This window comes from Ornithodoros turicata, chromosome 7 (genome assembly GCF_037126465.1).
Source record: "Ornithodoros turicata isolate Travis chromosome 7, ASM3712646v1, whole genome shotgun sequence".
Lineage (NCBI taxonomy): Eukaryota > Metazoa > Arthropoda > Arachnida > Ixodida > Argasidae > Ornithodoros > Ornithodoros turicata.
The window spans coordinates 25145539-25168367 of NC_088207.1; the positions used below are offsets into that span (position 1 = coordinate 25145539).

The window sequence follows — 22829 nt, forward strand, 5'->3', positions numbered from 1 at the left end:
TCTTTCTTCTTCTTATCACCATCACTAACGGCAACAAGAGTCCCATGCACTCGTGCACCTGAGAAAGCCTCGAGCGGGCTAGCAGGTGAAATCTTTTGCTGATCATTGTTGTCTTTCCTTTACTATTTTGAGTTTTGAGTTTGACCGTCACGAGTCTTATCAAAGAAAGTAGGCTATGGCGTCGTCAGACATCTGCGCCGTTTCGTTATCGCCCGTCGGCTTGTCGGTTGTGGTGCGTACTAGTGCGTTCTGGGTACCTGTATTACCACAGTATTATCATTTATCATTATTAGTATTATCGCAGTTTAGTGCATTCTGGTTACCTGTATAATAGCTAGGGTTCCGCGTTTTCGATGTTTATGTTTGGGCGGATTCGGCTTATGTTTTTCCATGTTTATTGATTTTCATGAAATCGGAGTTTTTCGATGTTTTTGCTTGCGTGTACATGGTTTACGCCGAGAGTTATCGGCGAATAGCAATTACAAGTGCTGCAAGAAATGACCGGAAGACGTTTGCTTGCCTTGTTCGTTACGAGGATTCTTCAGATTTACGTGGCGCCGCGATCGCACATGCTCCGATATGCGCGCCGCACCTCTTCCACAGCCACAGCCAGCATAACTGTCACGCGACAATACTTGCATACGACAACATCTTCCTTGGCTTGGAGTTCAAAATCTTGATTTCCGCAAATGATCCGATGCCCTCTTCCTTTTTCTTCCCATCTCGGGTGCCACGGAAAGACGACCGCCGTACGTGGAAAGTGGAGGTGTATGTACTGTCCCAACCTCTCCACTAAACAACAAAGGCTGGTGACCGAGATTCTACTTGACGTCACGTCCCTAAAAAGTTCACAAGCGCCGTGGGGCACCTACAATGGCTGACAACAACTATGACAACAACTGACTACAATGGGGGGGGGGGGGGGGCTGACACATCATGAAAGAAAAGGGGAAAGAGGTGCAATGAAAACTACACTATTTATCATGCCTTGCACCCGTCCTGGGACTGATCTGACAGTGTGATATGCAGCGGCTGTACCCAACGGTTAATTTGTATTTATTCCGTCTAGTTTAGACTTCTTCCCCGTTTATCTTTCTCGTTCCCAACACTACACTCAAGGATACGTTGCCCTCTCAAAGATGCTCGTTCACATTAACCCTTTCGCGGTACTTTGGCGTTGAATTGACACGCTCATGTCCGCTTCTATACAGAGGAAACGGAAGGACAGGGAGGAGGAATGCACCAGGATTGCTCACTAACAACAGCAATAGATAAATGACGACTATAACAAGGGGTATTTCACGGCTGGGGAGCAGTATACCCTACCCAATCACACGTGTAATTAGATAAGTGAAGATATGAGGATCAAGCGAAATGAGCTAAGTAGGAGCCGTTCACGGAACAACTCAGGTGTTCTCTCCCTATAATTTTTTTTCCCGCCAACATCAACATCAACTGAGGTGTTCTTTGTTGTTTGTGCTATGCCAAAGAAAAGAGGATGCAATGAAAAAAGAAAAGAAATGACAACACCGAAAGGAGCACCGAGAGTCATTGGTAAAGAGAGTATAATACCCTTGTCAAGCGGGCAGTCTTCAATGAAGATTGAAGCCACTGAACAGCGCCACCAAGCGTGTAACGTCTGAATCTGTCAATGAGCACTGGATCGAATGCTTTTTGGTAAGTTGGCAGGTAACACGCTTGATGGCGCTACGCGTATGCTCAATGCAGAGCCGTTTATAGGGAGAGTTTGGCCATTAGGAGGAGCCTCACTTGAAGCGCGTCATGCGACGTCACGGCTAAGCCACCTCTCTCTAAGCACGTGCTCTATTGTTGTTCCGTTGTCATCCGGTCGCCGACGCCATATTGATGCTGATCGTTGTTTACCATGCAAGGAGGGAAGACACGTGCGTACATTGTCCTTCGAAAGCCCTTCGTCCTTGAACTCTTTCAGTTTGGCAACAAAACCCCCCTTATCAGAGGCGGCTGTGGGTCATAAGCCGGTTATTCCTGTAGATTGCATTCATTGCGACAACAATGCTGACGGACAGCATCAATATGGCGCGCATCAGATGGCTGATAAGCGGATTCTGCTTGGATTCAGTCTTTTTGGGCGGCGCAACGATGACTCTGACGTCAAAATAGGCTCCACCCACGAGGCGGCAAAAGATCAGAGAATGGCCAAACTCTCCCTATAAATGGCTCTGGCTCAATGTAGGGTGCACCCTAGTTTAATACAGTGTCGTGCATTAAAAGTTAGTCTGGCCATTAGAAGGAGCCTAAAAAAGAGGCTCGACCTGTCAATCAAATTGATCGTTTTTCAATGTCTGCTGTTTCCGATGCGGGCTGCAATGACACCGAAATTTTGTCCTTGAGGTAGTTCGCTAGGGCACACAGCGCAGGTTGTTGGTACTGCTTTTAAGTTACTCAGTGCTTTCACACATCAAGCGTCCTACATTTCCTTTTTTTTTTCTACTACTAATCTAATCTAATCTACCAAAATTTTCCCGAAAACGACGGCATAGCTTGGAGCGTCGAAGCGATAATTTCATGACACATATTTTTCAAAAATACTCTAATTTTATTCCGTAATTGTATATTCTCTTGCAGTTATCTTGCAAATCACCTTTAAAGGAACTATTGCGTCGGTCCTGATCGATTCCGAAACTACAATGTCATTTTACTCCTCGTTCATCACCGACAATGACGCCGAAAATCCCACACGAATTAGTGGAGTTGTTTCTGTGCAATTTGGTGCAACGCATGACAAGAGCAGACGACGGATCTTGAGAGCATTCCGGAATTCCCTCTCTGCAAACGTTGCTTGGACAAGGCCAATCAGTGAGCGCCCTTTGACTCGGATAAGGCCAATCAGGGAGCGTCAGAGAGACCTTGGCGTCCGACCGCCGGGCGGGAGTGATGGATGGCGTCCGCAGGTCGCGGAGAGGTCTGAGATCGGCTAGTGGAATGCGTTCGTGTTTGCACAGCAAGGAGTGTAACACCGTGTTCCACGGAACATGGTCATGTCAGCACCCACACACTGGTAAGCGAAAGTCGGCTTATCACTCTTCAGTGGGTCAGTTTCGGTTTCGGTATGACCGAGGTCTGATCACCTAGTATGTTTCGGAGCGAACGCGAAGCAGACGACCTCGGAGACAATCACCTGCGCTGCGCTCCTATTCGTGTTCCCAGCTTACGTCATTCTGGCTTAGCTGCAGAGGGAGTGCGAAATTTTTAAAATCCGTTTTAATAAGTCCCCAAGCAGCACAATGTACTGAAAGTCGAGTGCAATAGGGGTGGGCGGTATGTATCTTATCAATGTTCTTTAGCTTCACGAGTCTGTTCAAGGCCTTCCACTTACCCGTTCACCCCTAATGTCAGCGCCCTGTCACTTCTTTCGACCCCTAATGCACTCGACTTTCAGTACATTGTGCTGCTTGACTTGGCCAAGTAGACTGTGAAACCATGGCGATCACTAGCGTATCGGTCCCATACACACCTTTCCGGATGCTACAGTTCCTTTAAACTACGCCTCAGTACGTGTCTCAGTACGTGTACTATGTTTCTTCGTCCTGGTTAGGGGAGGCGGGGGATATATTTATTAGAACAAAGGAAAAGAAAAAGGGAGAAAGGTCAGCCAAACGGGACGCCGGCTTGCTATTCCGCAAAGGAACAAAAATAAATAAAATAAGAATAAAAAGAAAGGCATTAGGAAATAAAGGAGAAACTAACAATCAGTCAAAGAAGGATGAGATGGCTTGTTATGCCTAATCAAGGCAGCTATCATGTGCAAATAGCAAGAAAAACATTGCGGACGCCCCAAAAGCCTTCCAATCACTCTCTCCCACTGTTGTCTCTTCTTCTCTTCTCTCCACGTCTGTATGCTGCTCATAGTCACCGTTGCATCGTACGCCTCACAGTGTCAAATAACATGCCTACAGATTGCCGTTATTTCTATACTCCTGGTTGTTGATTGTTCCGTTTGCATGAACGGCCTTCGCTGGCTTTGATGTGGAGTAGACGTAACACAAAGGAATCTTGCCACGGATAAGTTGCTGGGCTGAGACAATACGTTTGCGAATACACTCCCTGCTATGGAGCATGTTGTGCTACTGTTAGGATTTACTGCGCATCGTTATCTTGCTGGCATCTCCATGTCCCTTCCCATTGAGATTCATTAACAGACCGTTCCATTGTGTCCCACAATTTTATTGCGAATGTTTGAACCATTCTTCTTCAGGCCACAGCTTCCTCCATGCATTTCTGAAAGTAATAATATAAAATTGTCAGCACATTTTCCCAATGTAACGCGCAGCATCGCCAGAAAGTAACCTGTCGCCCTGCACATTAGCGAAAAAAACCGCAACGCGCGCTTTCACTCTCCTTCTTAAGAAGGCGAACAATGCGAAACGCTCTCTCATTAGTCTCCTCAAACGATTTGTCCAATCATCGTGGGAGTTCATTTGAGGAGACCAATCCGTAGTCTCTCCGCATTGTCGGGTTTGTTGAAAAAGAGAGGGAGAGGGAAAGCGTACATTGCGACCCGACGGATGAATATCGTTCCTTTTGTGTTGGGGTCAAGGTTATGACATCTTTAATTTCGCGAGAAACTTTGGCATATGTTACTGTCTTTTTAACTGCTTTCCTGCTGACAGCAGCGAAATGGAGGCGGAAACAGGTAATGATCCGTTGCTTGATAAGTTGTGCTGATGTGTAGCAGCTTGATCACTCGATTTTTCTGACGACTCCATGCACAGAAAACGACCCTGCAGAGTGTCAGCGGGACAACAGACGACGCGTGAAGAGAAAATTTTACAGACTGTGCGACAATATGCGAAACTTCAGCGTAGGAGACCTCGTACTTTTGGTTTGCCTGGGTCACCGTTCGAATGACGCCGTGTATAACGTCCTAGCGACCAAGGATTGGTGAAGCATCGGGACATCCTGAAGACATCTAGAAGAAGAGATCTACCGGGTCTTTTTATTCGTTATAGATTTTTATAAAAAGCTGCGAGAGCAAGGCATCGATCCCGTTCTTTTTTTTGACAGGTGGGTGTAAATGTTCCCGGATTTCGGATTAGTCCGAAAAAACGCGAGAGATATATTCCAGTAAAACTTAGAGCAGTTCGGATATATCCGAAAAACTCCGCTTCAGGGATATAATGCGGGTGAACTCCATCCTTGCCTAGAAGTACCTCGACATTGGAGTCACAGAAGAGGGTATCCGATTTGGTGACTCTCGTCGTGACTCGTCGTGAGGCCTTCTCGAGTTCATTTCAGCCATTTTCCAATTCTACTTCGAAAACTTGATGACAGCGCGTATTTGTAAAACGTCCAACGTCTATAAAAAGGTTCTCCTGTACCGTTGAGTCATACTTCTCCTCCTCCTCAAAGTGGACGAGAGATGATATAGAAATTGTCTTCTTGAGAGTACAGCTAGTTGTTGCAACGCAGACAGTAAAGATAGGACGCAAACGTAGTCTACCTTTCGACTTTTTAACGAGGATTATCCGGATTTCGAGATGTTCACACCGCGAGGTGATCGTGAAACAGATGTCGCGCAAAGTATAACTTATTTCATTTGTGAGTGTGTCGTTACACAGCTGTCGCTTCGTTTCCCCGATATTCGGATATTAATTTCGATGTAAAAAGTAAACGACGAAAAACTCCGATTATTTGAAAATAAAAAACTCGTGAAAAAATATCGTTCGAATATGCCAACAAAGAAGCTCCCAAAAACAAGGAACCTTAGTTATACGGCCAGACGGGCATTCTGTCGAAGAGAGTATATACGTGACTCCTAGATGACTAAATATTAAATATTCAATAATTAATTCCATAATCGGGGCCTTTTGGGCGAAAGTGAGACAGCAGAATAGGAGACGATCCTCGTTGACAACCATTCTGTTAAAAAAAAAGAAAAGAAAAATGCTGAAACGAACGTACGTTGAAATCTCGTCTGGGTATCCAGTCTTCACGACATGGTCCATGCCACCGTAAGGACGAACATGAGGTCTTCCTGTTCCGACCACCGAAGTAAACTATTCGCAGAGAAGAGTCGACGCGTAACGTAAAGCGCGCGGAGAAAGGACTGTCAATTGACTGCGTTGTGTGTGAAGGGTAATTCGAGGAAGGGTATACCATGAGGATTCTTCGGCACATCATTGGCGACGAAAACGTTGAAATTCCGAGGGACAGGCCGCTGCTAACGGACGATGCCGTTCCAGCCCTGTTTCCGGACGCGCCGAAGTATTTCACAAAGGACGTGCGCCCATCAAAATAAACCTGGATTCTGGTGCGCAGGTGCACAACTTCAACCTGTTGTGCATCAACAGTGATGGAAACGATTTTGCAATCTCTGTCAACGTACGGCGCATGAAAGAATGGTCAATGACATGACGCATCAGAAAAAAATGAAATGGAATTCCGTGTTAAAAATTCCCTTTTTGCTGCACACAGACTTAGTCTGGACTGGTTACAACACGGAAAAATTGCCGTATAAAAGCTGTATGCAGTGTGCTTGATACAGAATTTGATAAGGGCTGGTTAGAAAGTGGTTAAGAATTCCTGTTTAGAAAATGTATACAGTGCGCATAATAAACCCTGTACGCACCTTTATTCAGGTTCCTGTCTGCTAGATTGGGAGCGGATAGGCTGGATAGGTCATGGTTATAAGAGCTGTATATAAACTAGAAGATCATTTTCATAAGCCGCACAGATCCAAGAAAGTGAGTTCACCAGCTGCTTCGACGTCTACTATACCCTGGCCATGGACTGGCCAAGCTCATTTCAGTGCTGGAAGCAGCATTTACGTTATATTTTTCCACTCAGAAGCTCTACGCCCCCAGTATCTTTGACTTCAGTGTGCAAGTCATGGTAGAAAGCGCACAAAAACACGGACTAGAAGAAGAAGACACAAGACAGCGCTGGTGTTGTCGGCTTCTTCTAGTCCGTGTTTTTGTGCGGTTCCTACCATGTCGTGACCAATGAGCCCAACGTTGTTTGTTATTTATGCAAGTCCTTGACCAATCTAAGGCTTGAACAAATTGGCTGTGACGTGCACTGCAATGAACTGATTAGACGTGTTCTTCATATCTTTTTAGTCACACGACTGCATTCTCTTACAAAATCTCTTTTTTCTTTCTTTCTCAAATTTTCTTGAATAAGGAGAATGTGTCAAAAAGAGAGCGACGGAAGCATTTGAAAATACGCTTGAACAGAAATCAACGAGATGTTTCCGTTCAATCGTACATGTATACAGCAGCTCGCTTGCCTCCTCACTTATGTTCAACGAAAATACGCTATTTTTGCTTGAAAATATGCCATTTGAAAATATTCACTATGACGTCTCGGTAAAATATAAATGTGTTCAGTACTGTACGGTCATAACTCTATTTTTTTTCTTTCTTTGTTTAAAAATTGCGCGTGCTCGTGTTCTCGTAGTTATCGCTGCATAATTAAGAGGACATGAATCAAGTACCAACAAGATTCCTTTTCGTGAAATCCTCGGGTTTAGTGCCGAACTCCGCAACTTCCCTCCTAGGAGCCCTTCGGGAGGTAACTCGCATACTGCGACCAGCGCCACCTGGACCTTTCATTGCAGTTTTGTGGGCTTATTTCCCGGCGCCCGGCACACTTCTCCTTCTAGCCACTGTAGCCGAAGTTTGATACAAATGAGCCGAAACCGAAACAATGGAATGATCGCTGTCCTGCCTTGCGCTCCTGATGCGCACGGTTTCCGTTTCGGCTCATTTGCGTAGCAACATTTGACTATGTACATTTCAACGTACGTGCACACGTTTCATATTAAGGAAAATTAAAACGGCTTTCAACGAGGATTGTCTCTCATTCTGCTGTCTCACTTTTGCCTGCATGCGCTTAATTAAAGAGATAATTGATTAATTTTGAGTAATTGGTCATCTAGTACTTGCATAGTATATCGATACCGTGTAACCCACCTGCAATAACGGTATGCTACTCTCATAGCATTACATATATATATATATATATATATATATATATATATATATATATATATATATATATATATATAAAGTCTGTAACGAATGTTTAAAAAGCAGCCTGTATACAGGGGCACAGGGGATAGAGGAAGGAACGACCACCGGAAACGTTGTCTCTTGCTATCACCACAGGGGATGGGTTGCAAAGCGTTCGACGTAAATGGTAAGAAGAAAAGAGGCTTGGTAAGAGAAAAGAGGTGAATTTGTTTACTGTTGAATGCCATAATGCTATTTACAATTTGTGAACTGTAATAGTAGACACTGAAGTTCTACACCGAGACTGGGAGGTGAACGGGGTTCGACTCCCGGCACAGAAGTCCGGCATGTTTCTGCGAGCTTTCCTCAGTCGCTTCATGGCAAATGTCGGTAGTTCCCTGTGGTCCCGACCCAGGACGCTAAACTGACGGGGATACCACACTCGCGATAATATTCCAATAATCGGCGTGTCATCAGACAAATGTTCCTGAATCCAGTGTGTCATCCCATGCTGTCTGTGTTTCAACGTATGAAGCGTAGTTCCTTACCAGAACAGACTTGAGGGCCTTAGCGTTCTCGTCACCTATGAACGCCTGCGTCGCGAACGAAACAAATGAGGTCACCAACATGGCAAGGAAACAAAGGTCCCTATACAATAGATAACTTAGTTATCGTCGCGACTCTTTTGGCAGACTAGAAAACGGGCCCGATTCGACTGCGAACCTTGGGGGGGAAAAAATAATTAAAAATAAATAGAAATCGGGTGCTGTTTTCAAACCTGGAATTCGGGTTGAGAGCAAGTGCTATTGATGCAATCGAGTATTATCTGTTTTTTTTTTCTTTCTTTCTTTCTTTCTTTCTGCACAGCAAACTGTCCGTAGACTAAACGGTCACATATTGGCCAAACCTGCATTCCTCTCGAATTATTGTCGCATATTAATGGGCTTCGCATAGTTTATTGTTGCACTCAAATAATATTTTCACCGGATGTGTGCACAGATTACTCCTAAGTCATACGTCACGTAATGCAACACAATACGTGGTTTGGAAGTCGTGGAGAAATCGCGTTTAACACGAACTGGTCCGAAACTGGCTCGGGAGGGGATAATCGGGAGGAATCGTGTTTAGCCTGAAAAAGTCATACCCTATCAGTATAAGGCTGTTTTCCTTACCGAAACATCTGGACCACCAAAGCACACGAGGGCCTGAAAAGAGTGAGTACGTTATTCCAGCTTTCAAATTTGACAAACAGCAGCTATGAAGTTTATGGCGAAGACCATGCCCCGCGCTCGATGGGGTTTCAGTGCATGCTCCCGGCGGCGTCGCACGGGTTTGCTTTGTCAATGGAACGCTAGTATGCAAAGTACGATGCGCGCTATGCATAGAGCGCGCATCGTACCTTGAATACTAGCATTCCATTGACAAAGCAAACCCGAGAAAGCAGTGCTTTCTCGGGTTTGCTTTGGCCACGTGGGGTTTAGCAAACAGCTTCGGAACCGCACAGCACAAAGGGAAATGCGCCATCTTTCCGCTGTTCAAAAGGGACGCACGACCACGACCTACTCGATTATAACGACCATGTCAGGCGCACCCCTTTTATGCGCCGCATTTTTGGAAGGTAGCGGTGGCGCTTCTGATCGTCCCAGTTATTGCTTCCTCAACTTCTACAATACTTTGTACTTCAGCTTACCTTGGTATTTCTGTACAAGCGGTGGACGTTCCACAGATATTTCATTCTGAGGTTGATTATCATCATCATTCTACGCGTTTTCATAGGGGCTATCGCTGTCGTCTGCTTCGGTAGTCGTACACACGCTTCTGCACGTTCAGAATTCAAATTTCCATCGTCCAATCGTGTTGTGCCGATCAGTAGCGCCCCTAGCGGATCGTGCGGACAGGCTCCTCATAGGGTCTTCTGATTGTGACATGGTCGTTATAATCTAGTAGGTCGTGCGCAGGACGGCCTGCGCGATACACGAGTAAAAATTAAAAGAAAAGAAAGCTCGAGCATCACGTCCTCGCTTATCGCGCGACTGCTTCTTTTTCGCTGTCGTGCTCCGCTGGCTTTGTCCCAAGGAAATCGCCGGGTCAAAAATTATTGGTCCTTGAAGCAAATTTTTTGCTCCTGCTCCGCCAACTTAACATTCAGCGCAAGCCCCGATTCTGCCAATGGAACAGTTTTTGCTCCTTCGCGTGGCAAAACATTAACCCAGCCCTGTCAATGGAATGCGCCACGGCAATGATGACGATGATGACGACGAAGACAGTGATGGTGCTGGTGGTGCTGGAGGCGGGGAAAAAAGTGATAGGCTGCACTAGCCGCATCGATCGTATGGCGGACAACTATAGCAGTACTGTATAAGCGCATTTGGGTAGCATCATTTCTACGCTATTTGGCTTTCGTCCTAAAACGTCCTTAAAAAATTGAAGGAGGGCTGAGGTGACCCCAAACATTTTTTTCGGTTTTCGGTGCAGGGTGTTCTCCAACGAATAAAATGAGTTCCCGCGAAAGAACGATGACCGTATGTGACTTACAGAGCGAGCGCGAGGTCTCTGTTCCGCGCACCTTGGAAAAGTCATTTTCCTCGTGAAAGGAGCGCATCGCAGATCCAGAGGACGTCGTGACGTATGCTACTCCTCTCACGTGACCAGTGGCGTACAGCGACACAGCTCAAGCATGTACAAGCGGTGCGAGAGCTGCGAAGAAAAAAACAAAGAAACAAGGCACGGAGCCTTCAGCACGTCACGGGAGCATCGTGTCGGCCGTGCACGGCTGCTTTCTCCGACTGTCTTTGTAAATTCTTTTGCACTGCTATCACGCACCGGAAAGCGAGAATATTCTGCATGGTAAAATGAAAATATCGAATGAAAATATTTTGCAAAAGCTGACGCGAATTAGTGTAGTTTCTGTGCAGTTTGATGTAACGTATGGCAGGCAATAGCAGACGCTGAACGTGGGGAGCATGGCCGGAATTCCCTCTCTGGATATCGGAGAAAACTTCACACGAACCAGTCCAAACAGGGATCGCCCTTTGGCGAGCGGCGGGCTGGCCGGCGCCTGCAAGCCGCGGAGATCTGTGATCGGCTTGTGTGGAACGTCGTTTCTGGATTCATACAGCCAGGAAGGTAGAACCGTGTTCCACGCGACATGGTCGCGTCAGAACACTCACACTCACAGTGTGAGTCAGTCACACAGTCACACAACAGTCACACTCTTAAGCGAAACTCGGCGTATTTGAGGAGGACTCTTCACTTATTGAGGTGCGAACGCGAAGCAGATGGGCTCAGACACAATCGCCTGCGCTGCGCTCCCATTTGTGTGCCTCGCTACGTCATCATGATGTTACTACCGTTGGGGCTTCCTCAGCTGCAAAGGCAGTGCAAATCTTTAGAACCCGATTTTTTAATGTGTAAGCCGTTTCGGAAGAGGAATTCGGCCAAGTAAGACTGCGAAGCAGTGCCAAACATTGCTGCATCGGTCTCATACCGACGTTTCCGGATGCGATAGCCCCTTTAAAAGACCAGTGAAACGCCCTCCATACTTATTTATTTAGTTTTAGTTTTTGGCTGCGACGTGTTGCTCGTGTCATAGCCCAGCGCAGCAAAAGCGCAAGAGCGGTTCGCAGACGAATTTTTTGTGTTGCCAATGAGAGCTCATAGCTGCTCTCCACGCAACCAGCGGGTCTGCTGACGTCACGAGAGGAGATCGGGCCAAACCAATGACTGATTTCTCCTGACAGTTTTGTCAATTTGATTGGCTCTCGTGGCTCCTGACAGACTGCTTGAAGAATGGAACATGGTTTCGAACCTTCTCACATGCAAACTGCTCCGCTTGCCAGGCTCCGAAAAGGGGTGTGACACCTCATAGTAAAAAAGGAGCGCACTCCATGCGATCTTGAGCTGCTACTTACTACTTGGAGCAAAAAGATACGTGCTTACCTCACCGTATATGTTGCCCATCTCACACTCACGGCTGTAATCGGGAAAGCCTTCATCAAGTAGTGTTTTCACGCACGGGATTTCCTAAGGGGCGGAAAGCAGAGACATAGATTGGTGTATTCATTTACAGTTTCAGCGAAAACATAATGACACGCAATGCTCTTGACCGCTTACAGTTCCCACAGTTTGTCAACATCAAGCTACGCCACCTACCCTCTTAGCTTGGTGTACGTTCAAGCCACCCATATGTGCTGCGCATTCCTGTTCTCGGATATGTTTGAAAGTTCAACTAGCGTACATAGCAAACGGTAGACTAAATCGTGAATTAAAAAGTAACGTCTTCACGGACCAAAAGAACCTGACGTACGCCTTGTCGTCCTCTGGTACTGGGTACACCCCCGGGAAGTCCGGCATCTCTCCTTCATATCAGAATTTACCACCGACATCCAGCATATCAGCGGCGCGGTTAACACTGTTGCCGACGCCCTCAGTCGCCTGAGCTCGCTCACTCAAGTCGAGCGCACTTCCACCCATGAACCACTCTCGCTCGACACCATGGCCCAGCTCGTTGACAGTGAACTCGCCGCCTTTCGCGCTTCAACCTCAACCTCCCTGGTACCACGACGGCTGTCGCCTGCGACACGTCCCAGGGCCGCCCACGTCCTTTTGTCCCCGTTCCCCTTCAACGTGTCGTCTTCACATCATTCCACCGCCTTTGTCACCCAGGCATCCGCGCTACTTACACTGTAAACTTTTTCACACCTTTAAAGGTGTGCGCTATGAACATTCAACCTGGTGGCGTAACATTGCATCTCCAGGGTGATATTTTACAAAATTTGGAAAGCATTACTAAAGATCGAGTGTCAGTGCAAATCTTGCTTTCATTATGTCTTGGATATCGTAGGTACGAGCTAATGCATATGTGCATCGCTATCGATAATCGAGCGCGCGCAAGTGTCTACAATACTGTTGAACAATGTTGAGATGTTGCAAGACTGAATTTTTGGAGGACAGACAACACTCGAGTAAAGAAAATTTGTGCGAAACCGTGCTGCCTATCCTGTCAGCGGAACAAGATCCATCGTCACACTCGCAGGCTCCTTCCGCTTTCTCACTTCCGTCGAGCCGCTTCGATCATATAGTACATATAGACCTTGTTGGAGCCCTACCATTTATTAACGGTTTCCGGTACATTCTCACCATCGTCGACCGTTACACGCGCTGGCCGGAAGCCCTCCCCATCACTGATTCTACCACCCCCACCATCGCCCAGGCGCTCATCAGCGCGTGGATCTCACGCTTCGGAGGTCCCCTCTGTCATCACCACTGACAGAGGTCCTCAGTTCGATTCAGCCCTCTTTACCAACCTTATGCGGATCCTCGGTACGAAGCGTTCCCGCACAACACATCCCGCATCCAACGGACTCATTGAGCGACTCCATCGGCAGCTGAAGGTCGCCCTCCGCGCCGTCCAGCACACCCCCTGGCCAGAAGCTCTGCCACTCGTCCTCCTGGGCATACGGACATCTTTCAAGCCCGACCTTGGCTGCACCACTGCTGATCTTGTTTATGGTGCCGCCCTACGCCTTCCCGCCGATTTCCTTGAAGCCTCGCCTAGCCTGCCGCTCCTGTCTCCCGCCAACTACTTGTCCCGTCTCCGGCACGCCATGGACGCTCTCCGCCCAACCCCTGCCCGCTCCAGTCACATCTCCAACTCCTTCCAACGCCCCGACCTCGACCGCTGCTAGCATGTATTCGTCCGCTGCGACGCTGTAAAAAAAAACGTTACAGCCACCCTACTCCAAGCCCTATCCCGTCGAACGGGGGACTCCAGCGTACTTCACGCTCCTCGTCAACGGCAAGGAAGACACTGTTTCCCTCCACCCAGTGGCGTCGCTAGGGTACGCGTCACCCGGGGCGGGAGCTCTTTGCGCCACCCCCACCCCACCCCATGCCCCCATTAATGGATACCTTTCCGTACCAGGCGATTCACGATAAACATATTACATCACACTCAGAAAAAAAAAGTGCTTCGCAGAAGGCTCATCTTGTTGTTTTTGGCGTCATCGTGCCACAGAGAACGGGAGGAAGCGGCAGTATTGGTGCGGCGCGTCACCCCCTCCGGCGCTTCACCCGGTGCGGACCGCACCCCCCTAGTGACGCCACTCCCTCCACCGTCTAAAACCTACCTTCATCGACGCCTCCACCTTGCAGGCCGTCGCATCGCTTGGTCCCTCCACCCCGTTTCCCACCAGCCAGCCTGGGGACCCGTCGCCAGCCCCTTCGACCCCTTCCCGTCCCCATGTAACCTAGTCCAGGCGCCTAGTCACCAGTCGTCGCTTTACGGCGACTCCCTAGGAGGGCGGCAGCTGTAGCGGCACCACTACCGTCATCGACAGCGCACCCCGAATCGTGGCGCGCTATATTAAACAGCTGAGTTCGGCTCTGGCTACAAACTAGAACGGTTGTTGTCCGTCGTTATTCTAGTTGAGCCAACAACACTATGCCTACCGGTACACTGAATGTCAAACTTCTTAACAGAGTTTAATCGTTGACGTCACTCCTCCAGAGGGCACTAGCTTCGAAAAGGCGAAATTGCTGCCATGGTGTAGGCCCCTCGAAGTTTGGTTCCAGTGGTAGTTCGCAGCCATTTGTTACTTAGAGGACTAATGACGTTGCGAGAAAAAAAAAAGGGAGAGATTGAATTAGTCACACGATAAATTCGGCTACTCCCATAAACAGACCCCCTCCCCCCAAAGGGAAAGAAATAGTAAAGAAAAACCCGCCGCTTTCGCAACAACTATCGACCACAGGCAAAATCACCGGTTACGTAGCGCACAATGGATCACACAGTCCTAATAGACTGATTCCAACGCACAGCCCTGAAAACATGGAAATTACTTGAATCATGGTACAAATAATATTAATGCAGTACAGTGACTTTGAAACACGAAGTGTACGGTGAACGCGATGTGGGTGAAGGTCTGGGCGGTCAAGACCTGTGGACCTACATTATGGCGGCAAACCTCGGCAGTGGCGCGCTCCTGCGGATTACGTCACGTGAATAAACCCTGTAAATTACCTCTAGACAATTATCCACATCAAGTATGTCCATTGCACCACATTGTGCACAAAATGCTCGCTGTTTCCGTCTTAAGCCCTAGGCGTGCAGGAAATAATATCAGCCCTTCTTTTTGCAGGGAATGATATCGGCCCTTTGAAAGCCTTTCCATTACTGCAGTGACCCTCCCTATCAATACACCTCACACTTCTGAGAGTACCAGGGCGATTACCCCTTCACAGGTAGCCAGTATACTTACGTTTTATTGAAGAGCTGACCAATATTATAGTGCTAGCAAATATTTTAAGTTCAAATAAAAGTATAAGGGACTGGCTCTACCGAAAACTCGTCCAGCTTGTGGCTGATCAGGTCAACTACTTTCATTATCCCGAACAGACGGAGGGCGCAGTTGTCGAAAACTGAAAGAGAAAGAAGCCGTGATGAGTTAGTTCGTCGTACAACTCTAAAAAGTTTATTAAACACCCGACTCTTGTTCTTTTCTTACTAATATCTCCCATAAAGAAGCATGGAAGCACCTCGAACAAAAGTGCTCGCATGCAGCGGCGACTCTCTCTCCCATCTCCTGATGGCGTGCGGTGACGTCAGATTATCCGAGCACTTTTATTGGCTGCTGAGAATCGTCTTCTACAACGATGGAGCAAGGCGACCGGCTGACTGCTCTGCGTCAGATGCGAGACGCGCTCCCCGGACTACAACCGCAAAAAGAAGGAAAGAAAGAAAACGCGCCCCTCACTAGGGAGTTTTCGCCTACGTCACATTGTGACGTGGCAGTGAAGTGGCATGCTCGTAAGCTCCTGCCACTGGTGCTCACTTTTCGTGCTAACGGCATTGAAAGATTACGAACTGCACTATATTCCAATACGACAACCATAGTTTTCATAAAGGAAAATGTAAGAACGACAATGACGAAGTGTCTTCGCGATAAAAAAAAAAACGGTACTGACACGACCGGATTTCAAAACACCATTCAAAGCTTCGTTTTCGAGCAATAATCTTGGAAACTGCGCCGAAAAAGTGACCACCACCACGGCGGCCAAGCGCGCTCGTTTGACGTCATGTGAAAACACCCTATTGGGCGGATGAGATGACGCCACAGACTGGCAGCCGATGGAGGCAAATATCTTGACCGGACCAGAGAATGATGGCTCATTACATTGGCAGACTGAGGCAATGTTTTGCCCCTGGAAGGGGCAAAAACTCTTCCATTGGCAGAAGTGGGGCATACGTTGAGTGTTCCATAAGTGGAGCGGGGGGAAAATGTTGCTCCGTGCAAGGAGCAATAGTTTTTGACCCAGCGATTACCTCAGCAACGCGACAGAGAAGAGGAGGCATGCGCGCGATAAGTGAGGTCGTTATGTTCGAGCTTTCTTTTCTCTTTCATTTTACTCGTGTGTCTTACAGGTATAGTACAGGTATAGTCGCGCGTATAGGTATAGGTATAGACCGCTGTGTATGATGCTGTAAATACTGTACAAGTCCCGCTGTGTGCGATTCCGAAGCAGTTCACTGAACCTCACGTAGCCAAAGCAAACCCGAGAAAGCACGCAGGTCACGCGCTATATGCACAGCGCGCACATCGTATCTTGAACGTTAGCATTCCATTGACAAATCAAACGTGTGCGACCCCACTGGGAGATGCACGAGACCCTTCCCAGCGCGGGACAGAAATTGCTCACCCAATGGAATCCGCAATGAAACTGCTCTTGTGCAGCACGCATACTTTTTTGAGCGAATATGCGTCCCAGCGCTTGTGATCCCAATTTCTACACCTCCTGAAACATTTCTTTTCGAGCCCTCTCATGAATAATCTAGAATACGAGGCGTATAAGAGACGTAACAAAACGTGGTGATCCATGACGAGCAAAGCCAGAGCTTGGACACGAAAATTAAACAGCAGTACGCAACGAGCGCTGGACAGCTCGTTCTGTTTAATTTTCATGCTCAGCCTCAGCTTCAGGCTTGCGTCGTCGTGGATCCACCACCACGTTGTTCACCGGCTCGCACGCTTTTATGCTACTTTACCTGGAACTTGCTGATCTTCCTACGGGATACCGTCCTACACAACTGGCACCTTAACTTAGGCCTATACGGCAAAATAATAATAATAGTTAACTGTCTATGTGTGCTGAGCTTTAGTCCTGCATGTCTAGGCTCGAGATGTGTGGTAAGTCGTTTATCGCCAAGTTGTGTTCCACTCTGTGATTTCTTTCCTTAAGACTTTCCTTTTTCCTCTTTGCTTAGGACTCTCGTGGATCACACATCCTTTCAGAAAGCTCTTAAGGTGTCTCTTAGGTGTCGATAACTTAATCATCTCTTCACATTGTTCTTTCTTTAAATCAGTCATTTCTTCAAATATTTTCGTGACAGCGCACTCCACAAACCGTCTTTTTCTCCTCCGTTTCAGACTCGTGTCCGCTGGACAGCACTAGACTGCTGAGCACAGTAGCGACGTCAGACCCTAAGCAGTGAGGGTACCGGCCCCGGATGTGCTGTCTGAGGTTTTCCCCGGGTTTTCCGAAGACTTTCCAGACGAATGTCGGCACAGTTCCCCCTGAAGTCGGCCCAAAACGCATACTAACCCCCCTGTCTCCCACTCCTTCCTGCTGTCCTCTCTTCATCTGTCCACGTCTGTACGCCGCTCATAAACACAGTTGCTTCACTGTGCTAACACGAAAATTAAAAAAAAAAAGCAGTGCGAGCACCATATCAGGTGGACTCTGTACGCATAACGCACCTTTCTTGCAACTCTTTGTCAGCGTGCTGTCATCGAAGCTCGTGAGCCTCTTCGTGAAGGCTTTCACATCGTGATTGGCGTTGCACTCCACCAGGCACAGAGCAACTAAAACAACCAGAAACACCATTATAAAGCTGCTTGTTGGACAGGGCGATACGTTTTCGTCTGCAGCACCGTTGATATTGATGAAATGCACTTAGGTATGAGCTGGCGGCATCCATGAACAACATTTGAGGCCGTCCATGAGAATACACGAGGATGTTTGCCAGGCACCATCTGGATACACAATAAGCCTTCAGGAAAATGCGCGCTAGGTGTCATAGCCTGATCTTCTCCAGTAGTGCAAACATCGACTGTCTTCCTGTAACTGTTAGTTGTGCTTCCAGCTGTGACAGTCTCATTCAGGTCAAGGCAGCGAGGAGGCGGCGCGGAGGAAGTGTACGTCTCCAAAGGGTTCAATAGGTTGGTTAGACAAAACTAGGAACTGCTACTTTGCATTAGGGGTTTGTTATCTGTTTGCAGATGGAGTCAGGTGCTGGGAAAATGAAAGCGGGTGTGTCCGGTTCGTGTGATGCAGCTAAATGCACCGCACAAGCATTCACATCATATGGCACGCTGAAAGACGACAGACCCGTCCTGTGTCAGCAAGGAAGTGTCCAAGACCTTCCATTAATCAAACGCTGAAACGATGCGATGGTCCAAGGGACAAGTATACCTCTCTCAATCTCATTAGACTTGCTGGAACGTTGCCTACGGGCAAACACAAAGAGGACCGCCGTCGTCGTTCGTGGCCAACATATTGGAGGAGCACATGTTCCGCGTCTGCAAGCGTTCACAGGTTGGATGATTCGGAGAGTTATTTTCCCGAATGTTGTACATCCAAAGCAGTGTATTATATCATGGGACGACTTACCTGGTCTTCTTCCCTTGTCCGTGCATCCTTGCATGACCATGTCTCATAAACACTTTGCATTGTTTTAGGATAGGATGAACGAAATCCGTGCAAAAACATACATGAACTCAGGGTCACAAGAAAACCGCCTTCAGCGACAAGACTGGGCTGTAACCACTGGTTTGTATTCCAACACCGTATGTACTGTTTGGGGGTCTACCACAGACTCATTGCTACAATCGTCGATCTCGACAGAGCAGAGCAGCGTGCTGCCGCGTGACAATCAAATCGCTCATCGCTATCGAGAAAGAAAGAAGGGAGGAAAGTAGTTTACTTGCACTTTGCAGGAGGGCTTGTACTCCGTTTGGATTCAGGGAGACAGCGTGAGAAACAACATGGCCTATGATTTTGTTTTTGTCGAAAGCAAAGTTGCAGTTCTTCATGTTTAGTTGAAGACCGATACATTCAGACCTAATTTCTAACGGCAAAACGATAGTCGCCGGTCTAAAATAAACACAGAACAAGAAATTCAAAAATGGAGATTGTCTCATCTTGCCCCAACCGTCGGGGCAAGATGAGACATTGCGGGGGCCAAGATAAGACACGCCGTGGTAATGAACTATACAAATTACATTTTGCAATCCAAGCTGACAAAGTAAAGCCCGTTGGCCCCTACACAACCCCCTTGAGCCCACAGCCCACATGATGTGCCATAAAACCTCACAGAACCCGGTGCTATTTTGCTCCATCGTCCTTTGCAAACAATGCGCCTATAGTCTGATGTGTCGCTGGTGCGTGCGCTTCTGCCTTGCTGGAAATATCCTATGAAACACGAAAATTTGCTGGAAAATCCTAGGTAATATGCAAAAAAAGAAATCTCTGAGGAACAACCATAAAGCCACCTAATAGTTGACTTGTCCCTTTCTAAATTACATTAAATTTAAATTGCATAAAATTTAAATTACATTAAATTGTCGCGTCTTGCCCCGTGCATGTCATCGGATGCATTAATTTTTCTGTTCAACACCGGATAAGCAAGAGTTCCCATATTTTGCATTTATCTAGATGAATGAATAAAGAAATAGAATGTCGACTTACATTGACAGGATAAGCCTGCGAAACGCCGCTGCACAGATGTCGAGAAAAAAACAACAGAAAATCGCGCCTTTTTCGAGGGTCTTGCCATTCCACAGGCAGAAGAAACCGATTTTGTTCCTCTCTCTTTCTCTTCAATGCATAAACCAACCCGGACAATTCTCACGTGCGATAACACGAGCATGCAGAGCCACCTATGAGTAAAGTTTCAAGCACATGGAGCAACGCGTCCCTAAGACAGGCGGCGTCGAGCAAAGAATGTCACGTGTCCCCCCTGTCTCATCTTGCCCCACCTTACCCTAATATGTAAACAGTCGGAAGAACCTCAAAAAGCACGCCATAGTTTTTCATGGTACATACGAAATAACTCAGGGGATTACAATTATCCCCCTCGAAAGTACTTTTGCAACGACGTATAATATAGCGTGCCCTTTAGATATGTTCATCGACATTAGAATTGAATTGAATTGCGAGAAAAGATTCGCGTGCGGTTCAGCACGCGTGGTGCATATAGTACGACGATGAGCGTCAAACTAAGGCTATAACAACATGTGTCCGGAATCGTGAATACTTTACTCGACGCTAGCTTGTGCATCAGTCTGAGATTATTCAATCAAACCTCGAGCGTAATAACAGACTCATGCGTGTAAAAAAAATAAAAAGGAAATAGAAAAGAACACATTAGCTTTGTTTCGAGGCTATATATATAAAAAAATAAAAACTGTTCAGAATGAAAGAGCGATATTGCCACGTATCACCTTGTGAGCTCCCAGTCGGAGCATTCTTTACCTTAGTTCTGTCTAAGAACTACCGTTCTTGTGTTAACCAGCTAAGCAGCTAGAATAAAGCGTTCGCCAATTATTCGCCGTCTCGCTCGTCTGTTTTCATCCGTAACAATATTTTCTTCAGTTATGCAACAAAAATGATTTCATATCACACGGAGGACACAATGTGACATTTTTAATTTCCGATTCAGAGTGGAAGGGGGGGGGGATATATTTCTTAGACGAAAGGGAAAAAAACGGGGGTCAGCCAAACGGGACGTCGGCTTGCTATTCCGCAACAAAAAGAAAATTAATGAAGATGAAGAAAGAAGAATTAAATAAATAAAAAAGAAAAGAAGAAGAATCAAGATGAAGGAAGAATATAATAAAATAAATAAAAGAAAAGAATGAAGAAGAGAGAAATGAAGAAGAATGGAGATGAAAAAAGAAGAATAAAATAAATAAAAAAGAAAAGAAACGAACTGGGAAGTAAAGGATAGACCAACAAATGGTGAAAGAAGGATGAGACAGATTAAAGACAAAGATGATAAAAGAAAAGATGAGTAAGAAACAGTGAAAGAATGATGAGATGGATTACAGAAGATGACTTTAAAAGAAAAGCATGAGGTGCGTTGAGCGTGAGAGTTGGGCACTGAGAGTGACATTGCACAGTGGTATAGACGAATAGACTGGTATAGCGCAACTGGGTTTAGACTAGGATTCTTTTCAGTATTGTTGTTGGCAGTTATATACAACATAAATCTCGCTTAATATTGCGACTGCAACGTACTCAGTCAGTAGTTTATCCAGAACCGCGAGCTCAGGGGGTGGGTGTGCAGTTACATTTAACAGTAGTACACAGGGGGAAAAAAGGGGGTGTTGTCAAACATTTGGGGGAGGTGTTGGGGGGGGGGGGGGAGGTGTGGATAAATCACTGCTCTCAATGCTCGTATGCAGAGCATCACATTTAAAAGCATCGAAAGCTGCAATTCCATCCTCGAATATGATCAGTTTCACACAGATAGCGTACGCTTCATTTTGTCTTCAAGTAGCATAACAAGTAAAATCAGCAGCAATCAGCACCAACCGAGACTCCATCGTTTGGAAAGTACACACACTCTGCCGCACTGTCGCTGCTCGCTGTTCAGCGTGTCACACAACAAGTTCGGCTGAGAGGCAACACACTCGGTGCCAGATGAGGCTTTGTTTGTATCTGTCCCTTCTATGTGGTTCCAGCCTCAGAACATCAGTTTCTCTCTTGTTCACTCGGTGCCGCTGACTTCTCCTCCGTGCTTTTGATATTGGCGCTCTTGGCTTGCTTGCTTGCTACGCCATGGATATCCCCCCGGCCACGGCGCCTCGATCGCTCCACTCTGCTCCGATCGAGGATCGAGGGGCCGTGCCTCGGCGAACCTCGGCGAGTTCTGTAGCGTCATGACGTTGCCATGGTAACGCAGGTTGCCAGGTCATCAGGTACCATCCGCTGAAAACGCGATCTGTTGTACTGGGTGGAGTTTTGGAATCACGCCCCCAAGCGGTATTGGAAACAATAACCTTACTATCCACGCAGTGCCTTAGATGATGTGGTTCCCAACCAAAGGTCCGGTAACTTGATAGTGCAAATCCCCCCCCTCCCCCCATTTGAAGTCGTTCTGACAGTGTAAGGGAATCCGCTAATTGAACAAGTTGAAAACCGCTACTTCGCAGGAAGTTTTGTCAATGCAGTCTCCGGTTTGCAACTTTCCATCTGCCTTTTCTTGAAGGGGTCATGGGGAGATGGGAACTCCTGTTTTGTTGGTTGGAAAGTTTGAGCTTGGAAAGAACCAGTGCAGCCAGTGTAGCATTCCAGGGTAGCATTCGAGCAGCATTCGTGGAAGGCTCGCCATCTAGTGGATAACTCACTGACTGATGGGCCCTCGCCATGGCCCTCGCCTTGATGGCGCTACGACAGAGGGCGGCGCTGCCTTTGGATTATTTCTAGGCGCACATGCTTGACGTTCTGCATACTGGTTGTGCTGGCAGTTCTCCCGTGTTGTTTAATTGCTGAAGTGTAACGGCGTGAGTCACTGAGTATGTGTAGGCAAGTTTCCGCCGCGCCGAGCAGAATGTTGAAGAGCGCGGTGCGCTTGGCAGCACTGATACGCAGTGCGCACAATCACCTCGGGATAAATAACGCATGAACATAGAAGTTGTACGCAAGCAGACACAAGCAGATTTGACGTACGTTGCACCGACAAAGAATAGTTCGTTTCTTTGTTTATATCGCCTATTCTATATCTACCACCCCTCACATCCCAAACCCAGGGATGTGCAGCCCACGTTGGGTAAC

At 47.1% G+C, this 22829-nt stretch overlaps 1 protein-coding gene across 2 annotated transcripts; it reads right to left on the reverse strand.

The window, feature by feature from the left end:
• Positions 1 to 4190: 4190 nt before the first annotated feature.
• On the reverse strand, positions 4191 to 17955 carry LOC135399714 (uncharacterized). Of its 2 annotated transcripts, XM_064631456.1 has the most exons (7): positions 17750 to 17955; positions 15334 to 15413; positions 13301 to 13444; positions 11934 to 12017; positions 9167 to 9199; positions 8543 to 8587; positions 4191 to 4260 (listed from the first exon to the last, which is right to left on the reverse strand). In XM_064631456.1, exons 1-7 carry the CDS (start codon positions 17874 to 17876, stop codon positions 4234 to 4236), a joined length of 540 nt encoding a protein of 179 aa, XP_064487526.1. In that variant the 5' UTR covers positions 17877 to 17955; the 3' UTR covers positions 4191 to 4233. The 2 variants fall into 2 exon arrangements, with proteins under 2 accessions (XP_064487526.1, XP_064487527.1); XM_064631457.1 differs by lacking the exon at positions 13301 to 13444.
• Between the last annotated feature and the right edge of the window lie 4874 nt (positions 17956 to 22829).